This window comes from Molossus molossus, unplaced genomic scaffold (assembly GCF_014108415.1).
Source record: "Molossus molossus isolate mMolMol1 unplaced genomic scaffold, mMolMol1.p scaffold_m16_p_2, whole genome shotgun sequence".
NCBI lineage: Eukaryota > Metazoa > Chordata > Mammalia > Chiroptera > Molossidae > Molossus > Molossus molossus.
The window spans coordinates 131,208,687-131,227,738 of record NW_023425355.1 but is presented as its reverse complement, the minus strand read 5'-3'; the positions used below and the strand labels follow the sequence as shown (position 1 = coordinate 131,227,738).

At 39.7% G+C, this 19,052-nt stretch overlaps 1 protein-coding gene across 2 annotated transcripts; it reads left to right on the top strand.

Moving 5' to 3' along the window:
• Nucleotides 1-287: 287 nt before the first annotated feature.
• On the top strand, nucleotides 288-18,298 carry PRDX4 (peroxiredoxin 4). Of its 2 annotated transcripts, XM_036270214.1 has the most exons (8): nucleotides 288-623; nucleotides 4,669-4,786; nucleotides 6,993-7,109; nucleotides 9,403-9,525; nucleotides 12,915-13,045; nucleotides 14,090-14,124; nucleotides 17,899-17,945; nucleotides 18,177-18,298. In XM_036270214.1, the coding sequence occupies exons 1-8, from the start codon at nucleotides 362-364 to the stop codon at nucleotides 18,178-18,180; spliced, it is 837 nt and encodes a 278-aa protein (XP_036126107.1). In that variant the 5' UTR covers nucleotides 288-361; the 3' UTR covers nucleotides 18,181-18,298. The 2 variants fall into 2 exon arrangements, with proteins under 2 accessions (XP_036126107.1, XP_036126106.1); XM_036270213.1 differs by lacking the exon at nucleotides 17,899-17,945.
• The last annotated feature ends 754 nt before the right edge of the window (nucleotides 18,299-19,052 follow it).

Here is a 19,052-nt window from a genome sequence, read left to right as displayed (position 1 = left end):
GTTAAGGGAGGTGGTGTGCAGTGTAGAGGCTGTGTGGGAGAGATGGGCGTGGAAACTGTGCAGAGGAGGGGAGTGCGTGAGGCCAGTCACTGGCGACGCCAGAAAAGTGGCTTTCCCAGAGTTGGGCTGAGCGTCCAGCCCGGCCCGCCCAAAGGCGCAGGCGCAAAAGCGAGCAGGGGCGAGCAGGCCACGTGGCAGGGGCCTGGGATGGGGGTGGGGGTGGGGGTCGGGGCGGCCAGGAACCGGAGAGCAGAGGGGCGGGGGAGGAGGAGGGCGGAGCAGGTCTCGCGAGGCCGGACCCGCGCTCACGGAGTGTCCAGCGCGCGATTGTAGCTGCCTGGCGGCAGCAGAAGTAACGTGTATGTGCGCTCGCGTGGTCATGGAGGCACCGGGGCCTCTGCCAGCCGCGAGGACTCCAGCCCCCAGCCGGGGCTTAAGACTGCTGCTGCTGCCCCTACTGCTGTTCCTGCTGCTAGCCCAGGCTCTGCAGGGCTGGGAGGCAGAGGAGAGGCCCCGAGCCCGTGAAGAGGAGTGCCACTTCTACGCAGGGGGACAAGTGTACCCGGGGGAGGCGTCCCGAGTTTCGGTCTCCGACCACTCCCTGCACCTCAGCAAAGCCAAGAGTAGGTGGTGCCCCGCCAAGGGGGGTTGACCGGTGGCAGAAGGAGGTGGGAAGTGGGGAGGACCGGGAGACACGTGTGTCCTGCTTAAGGTGGCTACCCGGGAGGGAGCCTGACTTGGGCGGCGCCCCCTGCGCTGCCTCCGGTCCCTGGATGGGCTTGGCTCTTTCCGGGGCGGGGGTGGGGGGTACGAGGGAGGAGGGTTCGAGCTTTGAGAAAGGGATGGTTTCCACTAATCAGATTTTGGAAGTAGTGGTTACCCCAAAAGCCGCAGAAAAAGGGAAAGGGTGGCCCTGGTCCTAGACTTGCAAGCATCAGAGGATGTTGTGCAAACTGAAACACTTCCTCAAACATCGAGAAGTGCCTGGAGCGTCGCGTCTGTTTCCTCGGGGGAAAATAGGTTAAGTTGAATGATTCATAAAAAGTTTGAACAGAAAACTGGCTAAACAGAATGTTCAGGAGAGCATACATTTCATCTTTCGTTTTTCTCTCTCTTTTTTTTTTTTTTTCATCTTACAAAGACTATTGAAAAGCCCTTCCCCAAAACCTATATAATTCGTAGGTATTCTTTGTGTCTCTTGGAAATGAAGAACTTATTACAGGATGTACTTTGGAGGCTCTTTGTAAGGAAAAGGGAGGTTCACAGTAATGTATTTTGGTTGATTATAAACCTCATGGCAAATTTGTGTCCTGCAAGTTTGGCTTTTGATTATTTGCATTTCTGTCTAGTGTACACAGCTCCGGGCCACTTCCAGGAAGGACACGTCACACTGAGACTGAGAAAGTTGTGGCCTGCTGCATCTAGATGTTAAGATTAGCCAAAAAGAAGTGGCCAGGGATTAAAGGATAAGGACTGTCCCTTGCTTGCTTTAAAGTAACCTACTTTTCCTACACATCACTTGGCATTCTGAAGATGTGTATTTATTTAGCTTTTGTTGTTCAATTACACCGTGTTCTATGCCCCATGTTCAGTGAAAAAAGTATGCTTCACAATTAAGAATCCTCAGTCTTAAATGGGATGATTTTATGACTTAGGATGGAGTGGGATTAATAAATGAGAAAACTTGTTTTGCCTTCTTAAACATTTGCAGTTATTTCCTACTGAAAGTTAACTACTTTTGGGTTTTTGTTTTTAAAAAACCAGTCGCACTTTTATTCTTTAAAACAACGTGTGTTTATTATTTCACAGGAGTCCAGGTATGCCTTAGCTGGGCTCTCTGCTCAGGATCTCACCAGGCTGCAGTCAAGATGTTGGCTGGGCTGCATTCCTTTCTGGAGCTCAGCATCCTCTTCCAAATTCACATGGTGGTGGGCAGAATTCAGTTCCTGTGGCTAAGGACAGGGTCCCTGTTTTCTTCTTGGCTGTCACCTGATGACATTCTTAATTCCTAAGAACCAGCCACTCATAGTTTCTTTCTTCAACAGGCCTTCTCACAGCATGGCAGCTTATTTTGTCAAGGCCAGCAGGACAATCTTTTCTAAGCTTCAAGTCCCAGTATTGCACTTTTAAAATCACAGTATTTCAAAGTGCCATTAGTTTTACTCGCCTGGGAAGATATTTTGCAATGTGTCAGCCAGTTAAGTGTTTACATTACATTATATTTCCCATAAGAAACAAATCCCATCCAAGTCTGCTCATAAAAGCAAAAAATAGTGGTAATAGATTTCCCTGTAGCAGAAAACTTTTTCAGATTTTAGGTATTTGCTACATGTCTGTCACATGTAGGCTTATCCAGAATTAAAGAAGCCAGGACTTTTACTCATAAAATGGAATATTATAGAGCCATTAAGGCCATATTTTCAAATAATACATAAAAACTGTTAATGGTCCTGGCCAGTTTGGCTCAGCAGTTAGAGCGTCGGCCTGCAGTTCAGAGAGACCCCCGGTTCGGTTCCCGCTAAGGGCGCGTACCTCGGTTGCAGTTTGTCCCCAGCCCTGGTTGGGTTGTGTGGGTGGCAGCCATTCGATGTGTCCCTTTCATGTCGATGTTTCTCTCTCTCTTTCTCCTCCTCTCTCTCCCTCCCACTCTGCCTAAACAAAAAATGGAAAAATGTCCTCAGGTGAGGATAAAAAAAAAACTGTTAATGATTTACTGTTTAAAAAAAAAACAAAAACGGGTGCACAAATTTCTCTAACTTTGTGTTTAAAGAAAAGATTGGAAGGAAGGACATCAAAATGTTAACAGTAGTTAAATTAATGGGGTTATGGGAAGAGGATATTTAAATACCCTTATTTATATTGCTTTGCATTTACCAGAATCTTTGTTACATGATTTATATTTGAGATTTTAATAGTCACAAGGGGTTTGGGAATTCCATTTATAGAGCTTAGCAAAGTAACTGTCTTCTTTATTTGCTCTATAAATTGATGGCAATTTTTTTTTTAACTAACACTGCAATTCTTAAATCAAGAACCCAAAATTTTCAAACTCAGAATTTGGTTTTCCCAATATGCCAAAATCATTAAGGAGCGTCATTATAACAGATCATTATATTTTCAACCACAAATCTAGTGTATCTCATTAATCTATCCCCTTGAGTAGCATTTTCAGTGGTGTTTATAAAGCATATATAGTTCAGCACCCTTCTACTATCTAATTCTCCCTGTTGGCCTTAATCAGATCAGGATATTTATATGAGGTAGGCTGCTGACTCAAGATAAGTAATCACATGTTATATATTAACTTCATGGAGAGATTTGAGTTTATGTCTCTTTTCAGAGTGACCATAAATGCTGGTTATTATACAGAATACAATAAATCTGGCTATTATAAGCCTTACTTTCTAGGAACTAGGGTCAAACTTGGAAGCAAATATTGGCCTCAATTATGTAATGGTTCTGAAAGTTTAAGTGCTATCTGAATGTAACAGAAGATCAAGGTATATTATTATCAAAGTGTGTTGGCTAGAATTACAGCATGCCCTTACAAGAGAGCAGCACCAACTATTCAATTTCCATCAGGTCACTTGAAACCTGTTCAAGGGAGTCTCTTCTTTCAACACCCTCTAGGAAAATAATCCCATGGCCTGGAATTGTACACTTCTGGCCTGATGTATTTGCAAATTTCCTACTTGAGTGTGGCAGCACGTCTTCCATGAGTATGTGAGAAACTGGACAAATGTTTAAATTAGTACATCTGAAAGGCTGCCATTAGAGAAAGGAACATCTAATTATTTGAAATGTAGGAAGTTGTTCAACTTGGAGGGGCTATAGTGAAGTATCCAGTGGGGTTTCATGCAGGGATGGAACATAGGGGGACGGGCTGTGAGCACGAGTAGAATAAAAAGTATTGTCACTCACCTCCCACTGAAGTTGAGCATTTCTTTCCATTATAAATGTCAGCAACAAACCACATTAGCTTCAGCAGTACTTGCTTGTACCTGTTGCCAGTAGACTCACAGATATTTTCATGCCACATTGTGGTTGTTGGTTGTTGCTGGCATCCTGAAACATCCTTTACACACCCCACTATTTGGGTTAGTTATTAGGTCACTGCTGGATCCTGCCTTTTTGAAGTGTTAAAAGGGAACACGTAGCCCTGGCCGGTTTGGCTCAGCAGTTAGAGCTTTGGACTGCAGACCAGAGAGTCCCTGGTTCGGTTCCCAGTAAGAACATGTACCTTGGTTGCAGTTCCTCCCCAGCCCCGGTTGGGGTGGTGCAGGTGGCAACCAGTCACTGTCTCTCTCTCACATCAATGTTTCTCTCTTTGCTCCCTCCCTCCCTCCCTCTCTATCTGAAGATAAATGCAAAAGTGTCCTCCGGTGAGGATAAGAAAAAAAAAGGGAACATGTATTACTACATCACCAATATGGGTTTTTTTGTGTTTTGATAATTGCATTTCAATATAATTGCTTTCTTTTGTGATTCTATATATTTTATTTTATATATTCAATAACACTGTTCTGGGAAGTCTGTAAGCTTCACCAGACTGCTAAAGAGATCCAAAGGTTTAGAAGCTTTGATTTTTAGTGATTTCCTAAAGCTGTTCTTCTGTCATCCCACCAACTTTCTCAGTGTTATAAAACATCCTATATTTTTCTTTCTTAGTTTCCAAGCCAGCACCTTACTGGGAAGGAACCGCTGTGATAAATGGAGAATTTAAGGAGCTCAAGTTAACTGATTATAATGGAAAATACCTGGTTTTCTTCTTCTATCCACTTGATTTGTAAGTAATAAATGTACATAGCAGCTAGTAATACCTCAGTTATTACCGATCATTAATCAAGAACATCAAACAGCTAGAAATATTTTATTTAGCTCTTGGTTCTCAAAAGGCAAACTGAGGTGAAGAATTTTTCCAAAAAGGTAACATCTACCATGTATTTCAGAATCATAACCCATTGACCTCAATACTTTACACTTACATCTACATGATTGTGTTATAACATAGTCATTAGAGAAAAATACAATTATATTCATTAAGCTACACCTACCAAGGCAAGAAAATGGACTATTTTAGGAAGCATTTAAGAACAAGACTTATGCCACAAGTCTATTTAATGTATCCCTGTTAAGTAGAAAATTAATAAGCCCCTTTCTCTGGTGATGCCGTTTAACTATGGTTTTACTGTTTTTATTCTTTGCTGCATCTGTTGGTTTCCTGTGATTTGAACATTTGCCTGAAAATACTGCATATGCTTGACAAATAATGCCCACTAATGTAAATTATGGTTATTGTGGGAGTTTTTTCTCTTTAACTCTGTGACAGTGAGCACTTCTAGAGATAGTCACATCGAGGATTTAATTTTATTTTGAGTTTTTCAAATTCCATGAAAGCAAAAAGAGAGTTATCCCAACATTTTATCTTTTTTCTATTTGAATTTTTTTTTTTTTTTGGTTACAAAGTAAGTAGAAGATTCTTCTATCTTTATAACTATATTAAAGTCCCTTTTCCATTAGGACTAATCTAGAACTATGTAAGTAAAATTTAAACTCGAAGGGAGGACACTTAAACTCATCTCTATAGGTTGTCTCTAGGCCATGGTTTGGCAAACATTTTCTGTACAGCGCCAGATAGTAAATATTTTAGTCTTAGTCTTAGTCTTGGGTGATCTTTATTCCAACTACTCAACTTGACCATCATAGCGCAAAAACTGCCTTACACAGTACATAAATGAATGACTGTTGTGTTCCATTGAAAGTTTATTTACAAAAAATAAGACAGGCTAGATTTAGCCTGTGGCTGAAAGTTTGCTGACCCCTAGTCTATCCAAATAGAATTCTCATAAAAATTCTCAAGAAGACTTCTCATAGCCCTGACAGGTTTGGCTCAGCAGTTAGAGCGTCAGCCCTCAGACCAATGAGTCATGGGTTCAATTCTGGTCAAAGGCACGTACCTTGGTTGTAGTTCAGTCCCCGGCCCTGGTTGGGGTCCTGTGGGAGGCAGCCAGTCCATGTGTCTCTCTCGTAGATGTTTCTCTCCCCCGCCCCCCCCCCAAAAAAAGAAGAAGAAAAAACATAGCCCAGGTTCCAGCGACGTAATCTTGATTATTAGAACTTTCTGCTTGCATATGACAATCCTCCACTTGAACAACTGAAACATTTGAAAGGCCTACGTTGGGGTGTGATAGGAACTTGTCCCCTAAATCTACATTTTCAAACTTTCTTGGCCATGACACATAGTAGGAAATACATTTTTCATTGCTGCCCAGTACACTTATACATACATACAGGGTAACATTCAATCTGTATGCACCAGTACAGCCATGCTATACTGAAATAAGGAAAAACTTCCATACCAGAGGGTAAATAGCCTCTTTCTCAACCTCCTCCCCAATTTGCCCCTCCCACCTGGTCCTTTTCTGAAACCTCCAGCACTAAAGCCAACTTTGAGATAAAGTTTTTAAATATTTTTAGTATCACTCCTGAACACACACACATTTATGCACTTGTGTATGCATGTTTCTTAACTTACCCTTAGTATGAATGATGGATTCTCATATTTTCTATTTCGCTATTTTAAAATGCTGATTGGAACTCAGTAAATTGGCTTAAGTAATTCCTACCACAGTTTGAAAAAGACTACCCTAAGGTAATATTCTCTAAACATGCCCTTCTAACAATAGGAACTTACCAAGAAATGGAGGGGGATGGGAGGGCATTTCCTCATCTCCAAAATCGAGATACAGGAGATGCATCCAGCTCCTAAGACTGGTATAGGAATGTAAAAAACAATGAAATGTCAGATCTGTACAGATCCTTTGAAAACTGTAAAGCATTTTAGACTACTCATTCTTAAGAAGGTTCACATATAAATTGTTCTTACTGTGCATTTTTATATATTAAACGTGTTTATAAAAACTAAGTCATTTGAAACTTCACGCATATGTGTATTTTGAGAATATTGTGTTTGTTGTTTTTTTTACTTTCAGCACTTTTGTGTGCCCAACTGAAATTATCGCCTTCGGTGACAGAATTGAAGAATTCAGATCTGTTAACACTGAAGTGGTAGCATGCTCTGTCGATTCACAGTTTACCCATTTGGCCTGGTCAGTATCTTACACTTATATTTGTAGTAAAAAGAATGAATTTACTTCTAAATTGTGGGCAGACAACTTTTAACAGGATAGGAATCTAATTTTTATCAGACAATTCAGGAGTAGATTTGTCCGAGAACTGCTAGTTCAATGAAGTTACATAAAAATGCTTAAGGATTTTATAGGACATTTCAGAATTGGGGGGGGGGGGGCAGTTCAGTGCAAAATATGTTAATATCCATAGCAAAAACTAAATTGTATGATTTTATTATGACAAATTTTGGGTAACCTTAATGTGGGGGGGAAAGTCTTTAAAATACCATTTCTCTGTTACACAGTTGTCTAGTATTAAGCCAAACTCAAAATAGCTTTTATACTTTTCAAAAAGCTATGATTTTTTTTTTTTTGGTACATGCCCCCAGCAGGAACAGAACCCGGGACTCTCTGGTCTGCAGGCCAATGCTCCAACCGCTGAGCCAAACCGGCCAGGGCTAAAAAAGCTATGATTTTTAAATTAATTTTAGAAATAATTTTTAATTGTTTCACCTAATAAATTGCAAAGAATTGCACATTAAAATTACAAGATATACCATTTTTTTTCCCTGTCTGATTGGCCAAAATTTCCAATTTGAAAAATGTCATGCAGTGATGACAAAGGTGGGAAGAAATGGCACTCATCCACACAGATGGTTCAGCATTTCTAGAGAGTTAAGGCAACATGTTTCAGAATTTGAAATGTGCGTGTTGGTGTGAGTTTTTAATCATGTCCACAATTTTGTGCACAAAATTTTATGCACAATCAAGACTGTTCATTGGCCCTGGCCACTTTGCTCAGCGGTTAGAACATCGGCCCGCAGACCAAAGAGTTGCAGGTTCGATTCCGGTTAAGGGCAGTACTCTCACATCAATATTTCTCTCTCTCTCCCCCTTCCTCCCTCCCACTCTATCTGAAGATAAATGGAAAAATACCCTCGGGTGAGGATTAAAAAAAAAAAAAGACTGTTCATTGGTTTTAAAACTTAATATTAACAAATTAAAATCGTTTTTCTCCATTTATAGTTATGTATACATAGAAATATATGTGCATGTATATGTAATAAAACTAAAGTTTTAATCTATTCAGGAGCTACAATTTAAATTTAATTTATATTCCCCTAAGTAATTAATTCTCTTAAGTATTTTAAAAAGCAGTTATATATTTTATTTTAATTCCTTTAAGTATCTCAATTTTCAGACATACCCTGCCAAGAACTAAATACTTGCAAATCTAATAAATAGATACATTGTGTCTTAAGAGCTTTTAAAATGTTTCCTTACTATTTAAAAACTGAACAAAGTTTCAGCTTACACATTTTAAATTGGAATCACAAAGCAAATGTTATTCTAATATGCCTAATTCTCTTAAACATTATAAATAACTCAATATACAAATATGTACTATTTTTTAGTATAAAAATATTAAAACTGTGGGCTTAATTTGCTTTATCACTCTATAGTAATTCTAAATCTCCATAGAACTAAAACACAAACCCACTAAGAGAAAAAGTTTATGTCATCCCAAATAATTTGGGGTTGCTTTTCCAAGGAATTGTTTTTGGGATCTATTCTCAGCTGGATAGGTTTCATATCAACCAGAGATTTCTACTTGCATGTGAGAACTGAGGTTGCAGACATCTGGAGCAGTATTTTCTAGCTGCTATGTCAATGCCCTCCCATTGGGACCAGCTCACATCCCCTGGTTTCAACTTAAAGAATACTTAAATCTGAAGACTGATGTGTCTGACATTACAACTAACTCCCTTCGCTGCTACAAATGGACTTTGTATTTCTTTGTCTCAGAATATTAAAATATCCAGTTGTATTCTGCCTCTCTCTCAAGGAATTGCCTTGCCATCACAATTCTAAAGTTATGTTTATGACAGTGCCTATCCTTTATCCATCAATTCCACTTCTAGGAATTAATCAGAAAAAATTACAATGTTAAAAATACAAAGATGTTTCCAGAAGTGTGTATAAAAGCAAAAACAAATTGGAAATAAAGTAAATGTCGGTAGAGATTAGTAAAGTATAATATGTCTATACATTAAAAATGTGATGTGTATCTCCATATTTAGAGTTTAAAGGATTTGAATATATTGTTAAGTGGGGAAAACGTCAAGAAAATAGAACGTATATAAGTCTGGTTTTATTTTAGAGAAAGAATGGGTGTGTTGTGTTTGTTCGTGTGTGTGCACATGCTGAGAAAGAGTGTTTTGATATATGCCATTTACTTAACTCTAAGAGGTAAATGTTCTGTTTGTTACAGGATTAACACCTCTCGAAGACAAGGAGGACTTGGGCCAATAAAGATTCCACTTCTTTCAGATCTGACCCATCAGATCGCAAAGGACTATGGCGTGTATCTGGAAGACTCCGGCCACACTCTTAGGTACCTCTTCAGTGGTTTTACATTAGAACCAATCCAAATATACAGGGTGTCCCAAAAAATGTACACAAGGTATCTGTAGAGTCTACTATATTTTTTAAATGAGATGTATTTTAATAAACACTGGCTTTACTTATAATTATACTTTTTTATTTATATATTTTTGGGACACCCTGTATTTGTAACCCTCCTTGAAACGGAGTTAGAAAATACAAGGTTTGATCAAGAAATAGTATTTGTTCTATTTGCAAAAATGTTGTAGACACTCTTTAAAATAGTGAGTGCCCTATGTGAGGGTTGTAGACTTAGAGCTGGAAGATTACGTAAAGGTCTTTGACCAACCCTGTCACTTTACACATAAACAGATTCATAGTGATCCATGAACTTAACCAAAGATATATAAGTGGTTAATGAGAGCGGCAGATTTGAACCCAGGTCCCCAAATAACTTGTCCATTTCTTTCTCCTCTTATCCAAAATGACTCCAATAATGGTTTTCCTAAATACAAGTATTATAGTATTTAGGAAACCTATGTCTTTGAAGTAGGAAAAATTAAGGGACTATTTTACCCAACAGCTCTCAACCGGGTTACTTGAACTAATAAAGGCTAATAGAATTCTTTAGAGAAAAAAGGGGGCAATTTTAGCTTAAAACAATTGTAATTTTGGTGTAGTTATTTGCTTTTCAGTGCTAATAGTTTCTTTTTTAAATGTTTTATGTGAAAGTGTCAGTATTTTTTTTTTTTTGGTGTAACTATAGTATCAGTATTTTATAATCCTATTTTTAATAACAGCTTTATTGAGATATATCATATACCATATGACTCACCCAATATAATGCATACAATTCAATAGTTTTTAATATATTTAGAGTTTTGCAACAATCACTACAGTCAATTTTAGAACATTTTCATTACTCCAAAAACAAACCTCACACCCATTAGCAGTTATTCCCTTTTCCCCAATTTTCCGTCTCCCGTGCCTGCCTGCCTTCTTTATTTAATCCCTTGCTTTAGTGATGCACAACTTCATAGCTTCCTAGTAAAAGGTCATCAGAAGGTAAAATGGTTTGAGACCTTACACATCAGAAAATGTTTTTATTCTACTCTCATTTGGGGTAAAATGGGTAGAATAAAAACATTAATAATTTGGGTATAGAGTTGTAAATTGAAAGGCATTTACCTGCACACGTATGAAAGCATTGTCCTGCTACCTTTAGCTTCTGGGGTTGTTATTGAGATGTCTGTTGCCATTTTAATTTCTAATTTTTTTATAAGAATGATCTGTCTCTTCTCTATGGAAGAGACATATATGTATATTACACCAAGTATGGCAAATGTATTAATCTCAAAGTCTACCAAAGTGAAGCAGTTCACAAAATTAAAACAGAAAACAGCTAGAATTTGCTACCAAAGAAAAGGCAGATTTGTTTTGGTGTGTTGTGTGTTGGCATGATGTATGTTACAGAGGAGAGCTCAAAATTTTAGATCAGGCTCACTTGAGAACAGACTTGATCACCATTCACAACAGTTTTCAACTGTAAAAGTAGCTACATGAAAGAACACCCAGATGAATAATAATTAAGCAAGTTGACCTGGTCCAAGGAGAGTGAACCCTTGTTGGTTCAGACATCAAGATGCTTGTTCCAAAAATGTATTGTAGGATAAGCAGGAATACTTCACTAATGTTTAATGTGTTTATGAAATATGATTTCATGAAATAGATACATAATTTCTATCATTATTTGTGACACTTCTACACAAGCAATTAGCCCCAGTACCCGAGATCCTTTCCTAGTCCAAAGTAAGTGCTGGGTTGAAATCCATATTGACTTAAATAGATAATAAAGTCCTTTGAAAATTGCTGTCTCTAGTCTTTTAACTCTTGCGATGTCACCCCTATCTCAATAACAGGTCTTTTTGGTCAAACTACTTCATTATTCCCCAGGCCATAGAAGTGAATCACACATAGAGATTTAGAAGGAAAGGTAACTTTGCTTATATTGGTGACATTGCCGTTTTCCACCATTGAATAAGGAAATAAGAAGACATTCTAGCCCTGGCCAGTTTGGCTCAGCAGTTAGAGCATCGGCCCGCAGACCAGAGAGACCCGGGTTCAGTTCCCACTAAGGGCACGTACGTCGGTTCCAGTTTGTCCCCAGCCGGTTGGGGTCGTGTGGGTGGCAACCACTCGATGTGTCTCTTTCACCTCTCACATTGATGTTTCTCTCTCTTCCTCCCTCTCTCCCTCCTGCTCTGTCTGAAAATAAATGCAAAAATGTCCTCGGGTGAGGATTAAAAAAAAAAGACATTCTAGCCCTGGCCGGTTTGACTCAGTGGTTAGAGTGTCGGCCTGCGGACCAAAGAGCCCCAGGTTTGATTCTGGTCAAGGGCACGTACCTCGGTTGTGGTTCAGTACCCGGCCCTGGTTGGGGTCGTGTGGGAGGCAACCAATCAATGTGTCTCTCTCACATTGATGTTTCTCTCTCTCCCTCCCTCCCACTCTATCTGAAGATAAATTGAAAAATATCCTCGGGTGAGGGTTAAAAAAATTAAAAAGAAATTCTAAACAGCCAGTGATGAGAAAGATGTATCACTCCTTCACTCAAAGGAAGACTCTGCTGTGTAGTTACATCATTTCATTTACAGTGCAGTAAAATCCCAAACCTAGTACATGTGAAGATTCAACTGTAAATACTACAGGACATTTCGTAGATAAAAACAAAATATTAAATCTACTGAGGGGTAGGGAGAGGTGGAAGAGGATAAAGGAGGGATAAATGGTGGTGGAAGGAGATTTGACTTTGGGCGGTGAACACAGTACTATACAGATGATGTATTATAGAATTGTACACCTGAAACCTATATAATTTTTTTTTTTTATCCTCACCCGAGGACTTTTTTTTTTCCATTTTTTGTTCAGATAGAGTGGGAGGGAGAAAGAGAGAGAGAAAAATTGACGTGAAAGGGACACATCGAGTGGCTGCCACCCGCATGACCCAACCAGGGCCGGGGACAAACTGCCACCGAGGCACATGCCCTTAGCGGGAACTGAACTCTGGTCTCTCCGGACCGCAGGCCGATGCTCTAACCACTAAGCCAAACCAGCCAGGGCTGAAACCTATATAATTTCATTAACCAATGTCATCCCAATAAATTCAGTAAAATTTTTTTTATAATTTAAAGCTACCATTTAACAGTTATAATCCCAAATTATATAGATGTGTATGTGTGTGGGGGGGGGGGGCATGCACATGCCAGTCAAGTAGATAGGTAGTGTGTTGTTGGTTCTGTATAACAGTCCTTCTGTGGATGGTACAGGAATTCACATTAACAAATATTTGTCTTAACTGAGATGAAATGGCCTCACCCCTACCACTCTTGTGTTTTATAGAGGTCTCTTCATTATTGATGACAAAGGGATCCTAAGACAGATTACTCTGAATGACCTTCCTGTGGGTAGATCAGTGGATGAGACACTGCGTTTGGTTCAAGCATTCCAGTACACCGATAAACATGGCGAAGGTACTCTTTCCTTCTAAATATCATAGCTTTTTGATTTTTAGTTTGAGAAGAGGTAGCAGCATAATTAGGTTGGTTTCTCATCCTATGAATAATTTGGATGGCTCCAAAGTCATTTGATTGATTGTTTTCAAATTATTAGCTGGTCTTTTTAGTAAATCAAATTATTAAAGTGCTTTTAACAAAATATCACTAATATTATCTACTTACTGAATTAAAAGATGCAAAAATACTCATTATTTGCATAGCCCTTTTGGATAAGCTCAAAGAGAAGTTTCTGCTGCTGCAATTTTGCAAATTATGTTTGTATAAATTTAAAATGTGCCAATCTGGCAATATTTAGTAATGTAGGTTTTATTTGCATGTTTACATCATTTGATTTACACTTTTTTCCTCAAGGTAATTTAGTAATCATTAAGGTTATTCAGTATCACACTAGTAATCTATTCGTTTATCCTTTCACTCTAAGATTTTGCAGTAGCTAAATGGAAAAGGTCCGATTTTCCTAAAATAGAACATATGTTTTATATTCCTTTCAAATGTATAACTCTTGCCTGGATCAAGGTACATTCTAAATCAAAGGGAAATTAAATCCTGCTTCCTGAATAATTTTAAAGTTTGTGTTTTTTTTGACAACGAGCAAACCATGGCATTAGTACAAAATACTGCAGAAAAAGGAAACAGCAAATAAGCTTATTCTAAGTATGTAAATACGGAGATAATTTTTGCCATGCCCAGAACTTTCAGTTCACCAGATTGCCCATCTCAAAGGAACACTCAATTTGATTTCTTATACTGTAAATGTAACTAAACATAATTAACAAAAATGAAAATAGATTAGCTGCCTACTGCTAAGCTCTGTGTGACTAAACTTCCTCGGTACAAGCAAACAAGCTAATAGAAGTTAATTGTTCAGTGGCCTAGAAATGTTCTCATTTAACATAGGTTCCATTTTCAATTTCCTTCGGGAAAAGAAAAGCCAAGACTTGCTGAAGAGAACTGAACTGCGTTTTTAAACTGTCTTTTGCCAATTTTTGTTCCTTTCAGTGTGCCCTGCTGGTTGGAAACCTGGTAGTGAAACAGTAAGTCAAATTGATTTTTCTGTTAAGGGGATGTCTGGGGCCAGACAAAAATGCCGATCTTCAGATCATCTGTAATAGTCTTGGTTTTGTAAATGAAGTAAACACTGCTCGGCAAACATCAGACAAGTACATGCATTCTTTGAACTGTGGGGAGAGGAGCTGAAACTGGAGAAAGTAGATGGGACTTCATGCTGTGAATTTTAAGGGCAAATATCCAGAATAGACCATTAAAAATAACAAAAGTGAGCTGTGGAGACTTGGTAGAATAATTTTAGAGGGCTAAAAGGTCAAATATGGAATTTCTTCCTATATTGTGGGCAAAGAAAACGGTCACAAAATCTTTCTATATATAGTAAAAACTTTTTTTGTTAATCCTCCCCTGAGGATATTTTTTTTCCCTTTGATTTTTAGAGAGAATGGGGGAGGCGTGGAGAGAGAGAAACATCCATTTTAGAGAGACACATCTGTTGGTTGCCTCCAGAAAGCACCCCGACCAGGGCTGGGGATTGAACCTGCAACCCAGGTACATGCCCTTGACCAGGAATTGGACCCACGGCCCTTCAGTGTGGGCCGATGCTCTCTCTAACCACGTAACCACGCCGGCCAGAGCAGTAAAAAACTTTGGAGTAGCCCTGGCTGGTTTGGCTCAGCAGTTAGAGTGTCAGCCTGCAGTCCAGAGAGACCCAGGTTCAGTTCCTGCTAAGGGCGTGTACCTCGGTGGCAGTTTGTCCCTGGCACTGGTTGGGTCATGTGGATGGCAGCCACTCAATGTGTCCCTTTCACATCGATGTCTCTCTCTCTCTTCCTCGCTCTCCCTCCTGCTCTATCTGAACAAAAAATGAAAAAAAAAATATCCTTGGGTGAGGATTAAAAAAAAATAACTTTGGAGGAAAATCTGGCTTAACTAACATTGAAGCTCATGATTCTCTCCTTATCATTTAAAGAAAGAAAAGACTGAAACAAGTACATTCTTTCATAGGGAGGCTGTATAATTTATAGACAATCCCTAAAGTAGTCTCTGGCCAAAATACAATTTGGAAACTTGTTTGAACCTTTTTTAATGAACATGTTAATCTTCTAAAAATCAAGAGTTTTATACAAACTGTAGTTAGGAAAAATACTAGAGCATTTGAGGAAGAAATCGTTATCTTAGGATAAAAGAAAAATATAGACTTCTACGACCTTCTTCCTTAGCAAACCAAAAAAAAAAAAAAAAAAAAAAACCACAACTATTAACCATAGACAATGAGACGTAGAAATTCACTCTGTAACCTCACTCAGATTAGATAAAGTAACATTTCACTGATTTTAAATCAGGTTTTGATGGGTGTGCAAAACAGCTTTGCCCTTCTGGGTCAAAGTTAACGTTACAATACAATATCCACCTCTACGTAGCTCTAATGGACATCAAAATGGATTTGAAGTTACGCATTAAAGGGACTTGGGGCACTAGGTACTTTAAGTTATAAATCAGTCATTAGGTTAATTTACAATTATTGATTGTGAGGCTCACAGATAGAAATAGGAATCAGAAGCTTGCAGGCATCACCTGATAAGCCTTAAAAGCATTTCTCGATAAGGTCTTCACGCTCAGGGGCACTTCCCTCTGGAGCTGTAGCAGAACCAACAGTGATTAATGCATAACGTCACCTGTGATCACAGGCACGTGCTGAGAGAGCAGGATGAAAAAAAGGACATGAAGTATGAACTAGTTCAAGAAATAACACCTGTGAAGGCAATCAGGGAAGAACGTAGCAGGAGAGGGAGACGTAGGATCAGAAAAGGATTTGTGGTGGTGTTTAAGATAGATGAATTTTTCATCTGCATATCCCTCAATTTCCCCCTGTATATATTGCACAGGCTTCCTGATTTGTTTCTCGGGCCTCAGTTTCTCTCCTCTCCAATGCATGATATTCTCCAGACTTAGAACCTTTTTTTGTTTCTTTATTTTTTCCTTTATTGATATTTTAGAGAGAGAGGAAAGGAGAGGGAGAGAGAGAGAGGAACATCGATGAGAGAGAACATCGACTGGCTGCCTCCTACATGTCCCCTACTGGGGATTGGGCCCATAATCTGGGCATGTGTCCTGACTGGGATTCGAACTGGTGACCTCTTGGTGGATGGGTTGACGCTCAACCACTGAGCCACACCAGCCAGACAGACCCAGAAACTTTTAGTGGCTCCCCAGCACTCACAGGACAAAGTCCAGATACTCAGGGGACAACCTTCAAGCCTCTGCATTCTTTGTTTCTACCAGTCTCTCCCAGGTCATCTTCACTATGATCCGTGCACAAAAGCTATGCTCCCACCAAATCACAACTCATTTTCCCCCCAAATAAGCCCTGCTTTCACACCTTTGTGCCTTTGCTCGGGTCTTCCTTTCCAGAGCCTGGAATTCCTGTCCCCTTCATTAAATTCTGCTCCTCTTTCAAGACCAACTTGAATGCCTCCTCTGCTGTGAGACCATCCCTAATGCCATCTCAGCCTCCATTGAGTCACACAGCCTGTGTCACACACAATCGTATTGCACATTGCATCAAAACAACCATGTACATGGACATCTTTCTCACATGCTTGTACGAGCCTCAAAGGTGGGGACGATGGTAGTTATCCTATATCCCCTACTGCCCAGCATACTGCTGACACGAAGTAGTTATTCCATAAGCACCTAAAATTGAATTTAAATGAACAGAGAGTAGCCCTGGCCAGTTTGGCTCAGCGGTTAGAGCGTCGGCCTGCGGTCCGGAGAGACCCGGGTTCGGTTCCCGCTAAGGGCACGTACTTCGGTTGCAGTTTGTCCCCGGCCCTGGTTGGTAGTGCGGGTGGCAGCCACTCGATGTGTCCCTTCACATCGATGTTTCTCTCTCTCTCTCCCTTCCTCTCGCTCCCTTCCTCTCTCTCCCTCCCATTCTATCTGTACAAAAAATGGAAAAATATCCTCGGGTGAGGATAAAAATAAATAAATAAATTTAAAAAAATAAAAAAAAAATAAATGAACAGAGAGTATAAACTGGCAAAGAGAGAATAGTCTTTAAAGTGATGCCTAAGCCCTGGCCGATTTGGCTCAGCGGTTGGAGCGTCGGCCTGAGGTCCAGAGAGACCCGGGTTCGGTTCCCGCTAAGGGCATGTACCTCGGTTGCAGTTTGTCCCCAGCCCTGGTTGGTCGTGCGGGTGGCAGCCACTCGATGTGTCCCTTCACATCGATGTTTCTCTCTCTCTCTCTTTTCCTCTCTCTCCCTCCAACTCTATCTGAACAAAAAAAAATGGGAAAATGTCCTCGGGTGAGGATTAAAAAAACAAAAACAAAAATAGGTAATGTTTCCTTTATGCTGAAGAAGATTTATGAAGAAAATGCACATAGAACTATCACAAGATGATTACAAGAGGTTTTTCTATATGTAGGGATAGATGTACTTTACCTATAACTATCAAGTAACATAGTTAATATGAGGTCAATTTATATGGACATTTCAAAAAAAGTCTTGTAGGTTTCTAAGGTACTTATCGAGTAGGGAGCATTTTTTGTTGTTCGGAGTATTTTTCATTCACTAAGTAGTCATTGAAGGCAATACTCCATATTGTATTTGAGTATTTTTTTTTTTAACCTTTGCAGATTGAGATTAAAAGGCTACATTCTGGACCTCCCAAAAATCCATTTGAACACACTGCCCCCTTTTCAGGTTGTTGTGGCATCCCAACATTTCACCAGCAGATGATTTTAGAAATACATTAACATCTGTAGCCATGCTCTCTTAATGTGTTTGGTTTAATTAGATCAAACCTGAAGATGCCATGAAAGCCTGGTGGCCAAGAGAAGAGCTGTAAGTAAATTTGGGGGTGCTTGAGTACAGATGTTAATTCATTAAATGATTTTCCTTTTGGGATAGCTGAGGTGAGTAGAGAGGACAAATCCAGTGTTTTCTATATACATATGATATAATTTCGTACACACAGTCTTATCTTCTTTAGTCAAGAGATGGGCAACTACTATCAGACTACTAATGATGTACTTTGGCTTTTAAAATTAATAATCTGCTTTTTTCTTTTAACAGATAATCCCAGATCCAACTGGAAAACTGAAGTATTTCGACAAACTGAACTGAAGAATACTTCTCAAGCCTCAAGTTATGATGCTTGAACGCTGTCAATAAAGGGACACCGTGTTGTTACCACATTGGGTTACAGTACTTATTTCTTGGAGAATGTAACAAATTTATGCCAGGGCCCAAAGATGTTTAGTGTTGAAGTTAGACACTGATGCCAAAAGATAAACAATTATTCTCTCTTTCCAAACAGATCCGTCCAATTGAATGAAACTAGTAACAACAATAACTAACATTTACGTAGTACTACTACGTGCCAGACATCCTGTTTGGCAGGTTAGGTGTGTTATTTCATTGAATCCTCACAGCACCTCGAGTTCTTTATTTTACAGATGAGGAAACTGAAGCTTAGATAAACTACCTACCCAAAGTCACACAGCTAGCTAGAAAGGTAGAATCAGACTTTGAACCCCAGACAGGCTCCTCCTAGTTTCTGGGCTCTTAACACTCCACTGTGGCTCACCTCTCTGTACCTCTGAGGGTGGCGGGAAAGAACAGGTTGTGAGCAGTCATCTTCCACAGTTATCTGGTCCTGGACGGCTGAACACAGAGGTCAGTGCTCTGTACAACATAAAGTCGTTGGGACACACACCCCCTTTCTCTAAATCAGTGGTTCTCAACCTTCCTAATGCGGCGACCCTTTAATACAGCTCCTCATGTTGTCTGTGGGCGTATCTGCATGTGGGCGGACCCGCCCGGAGACGGATAGAGGAGCGGTGTCTCGGTTCCTAAGACCATCGGAAATATGTGTTTTCCAATGGTCTTAGGTGACCCCTGTGAAAGGGTCATTCGACCCCCAAAGGGGTCGCGACCCACAGGTTGAGA

What these genes read in the sequence shown, in the direction of transcription:
- PRDX4 (XM_036270213.1), top strand. Translation starts at nt 362, where the DNA reads ATGTGCGCTCGCGTGGTCATGGAGGCACCGGGGCCTCTGCCAGCCGCG. An exon ending in TTCTTCTATCCACTTGATTT is followed by an intron (nt 4,787 to 6,992) that starts GTAAGTAATAAA and finishes TTTTACTTTCAG; the next exon opens with CACTTTTGTGTGCCCAACTG. An exon ending in GACTCCGGCCACACTCTTAG is followed by an intron (nt 9,526 to 12,914) that starts GTACCTCTTCAG and finishes TGTGTTTTATAG; the next exon opens with AGGTCTCTTCATTATTGATG.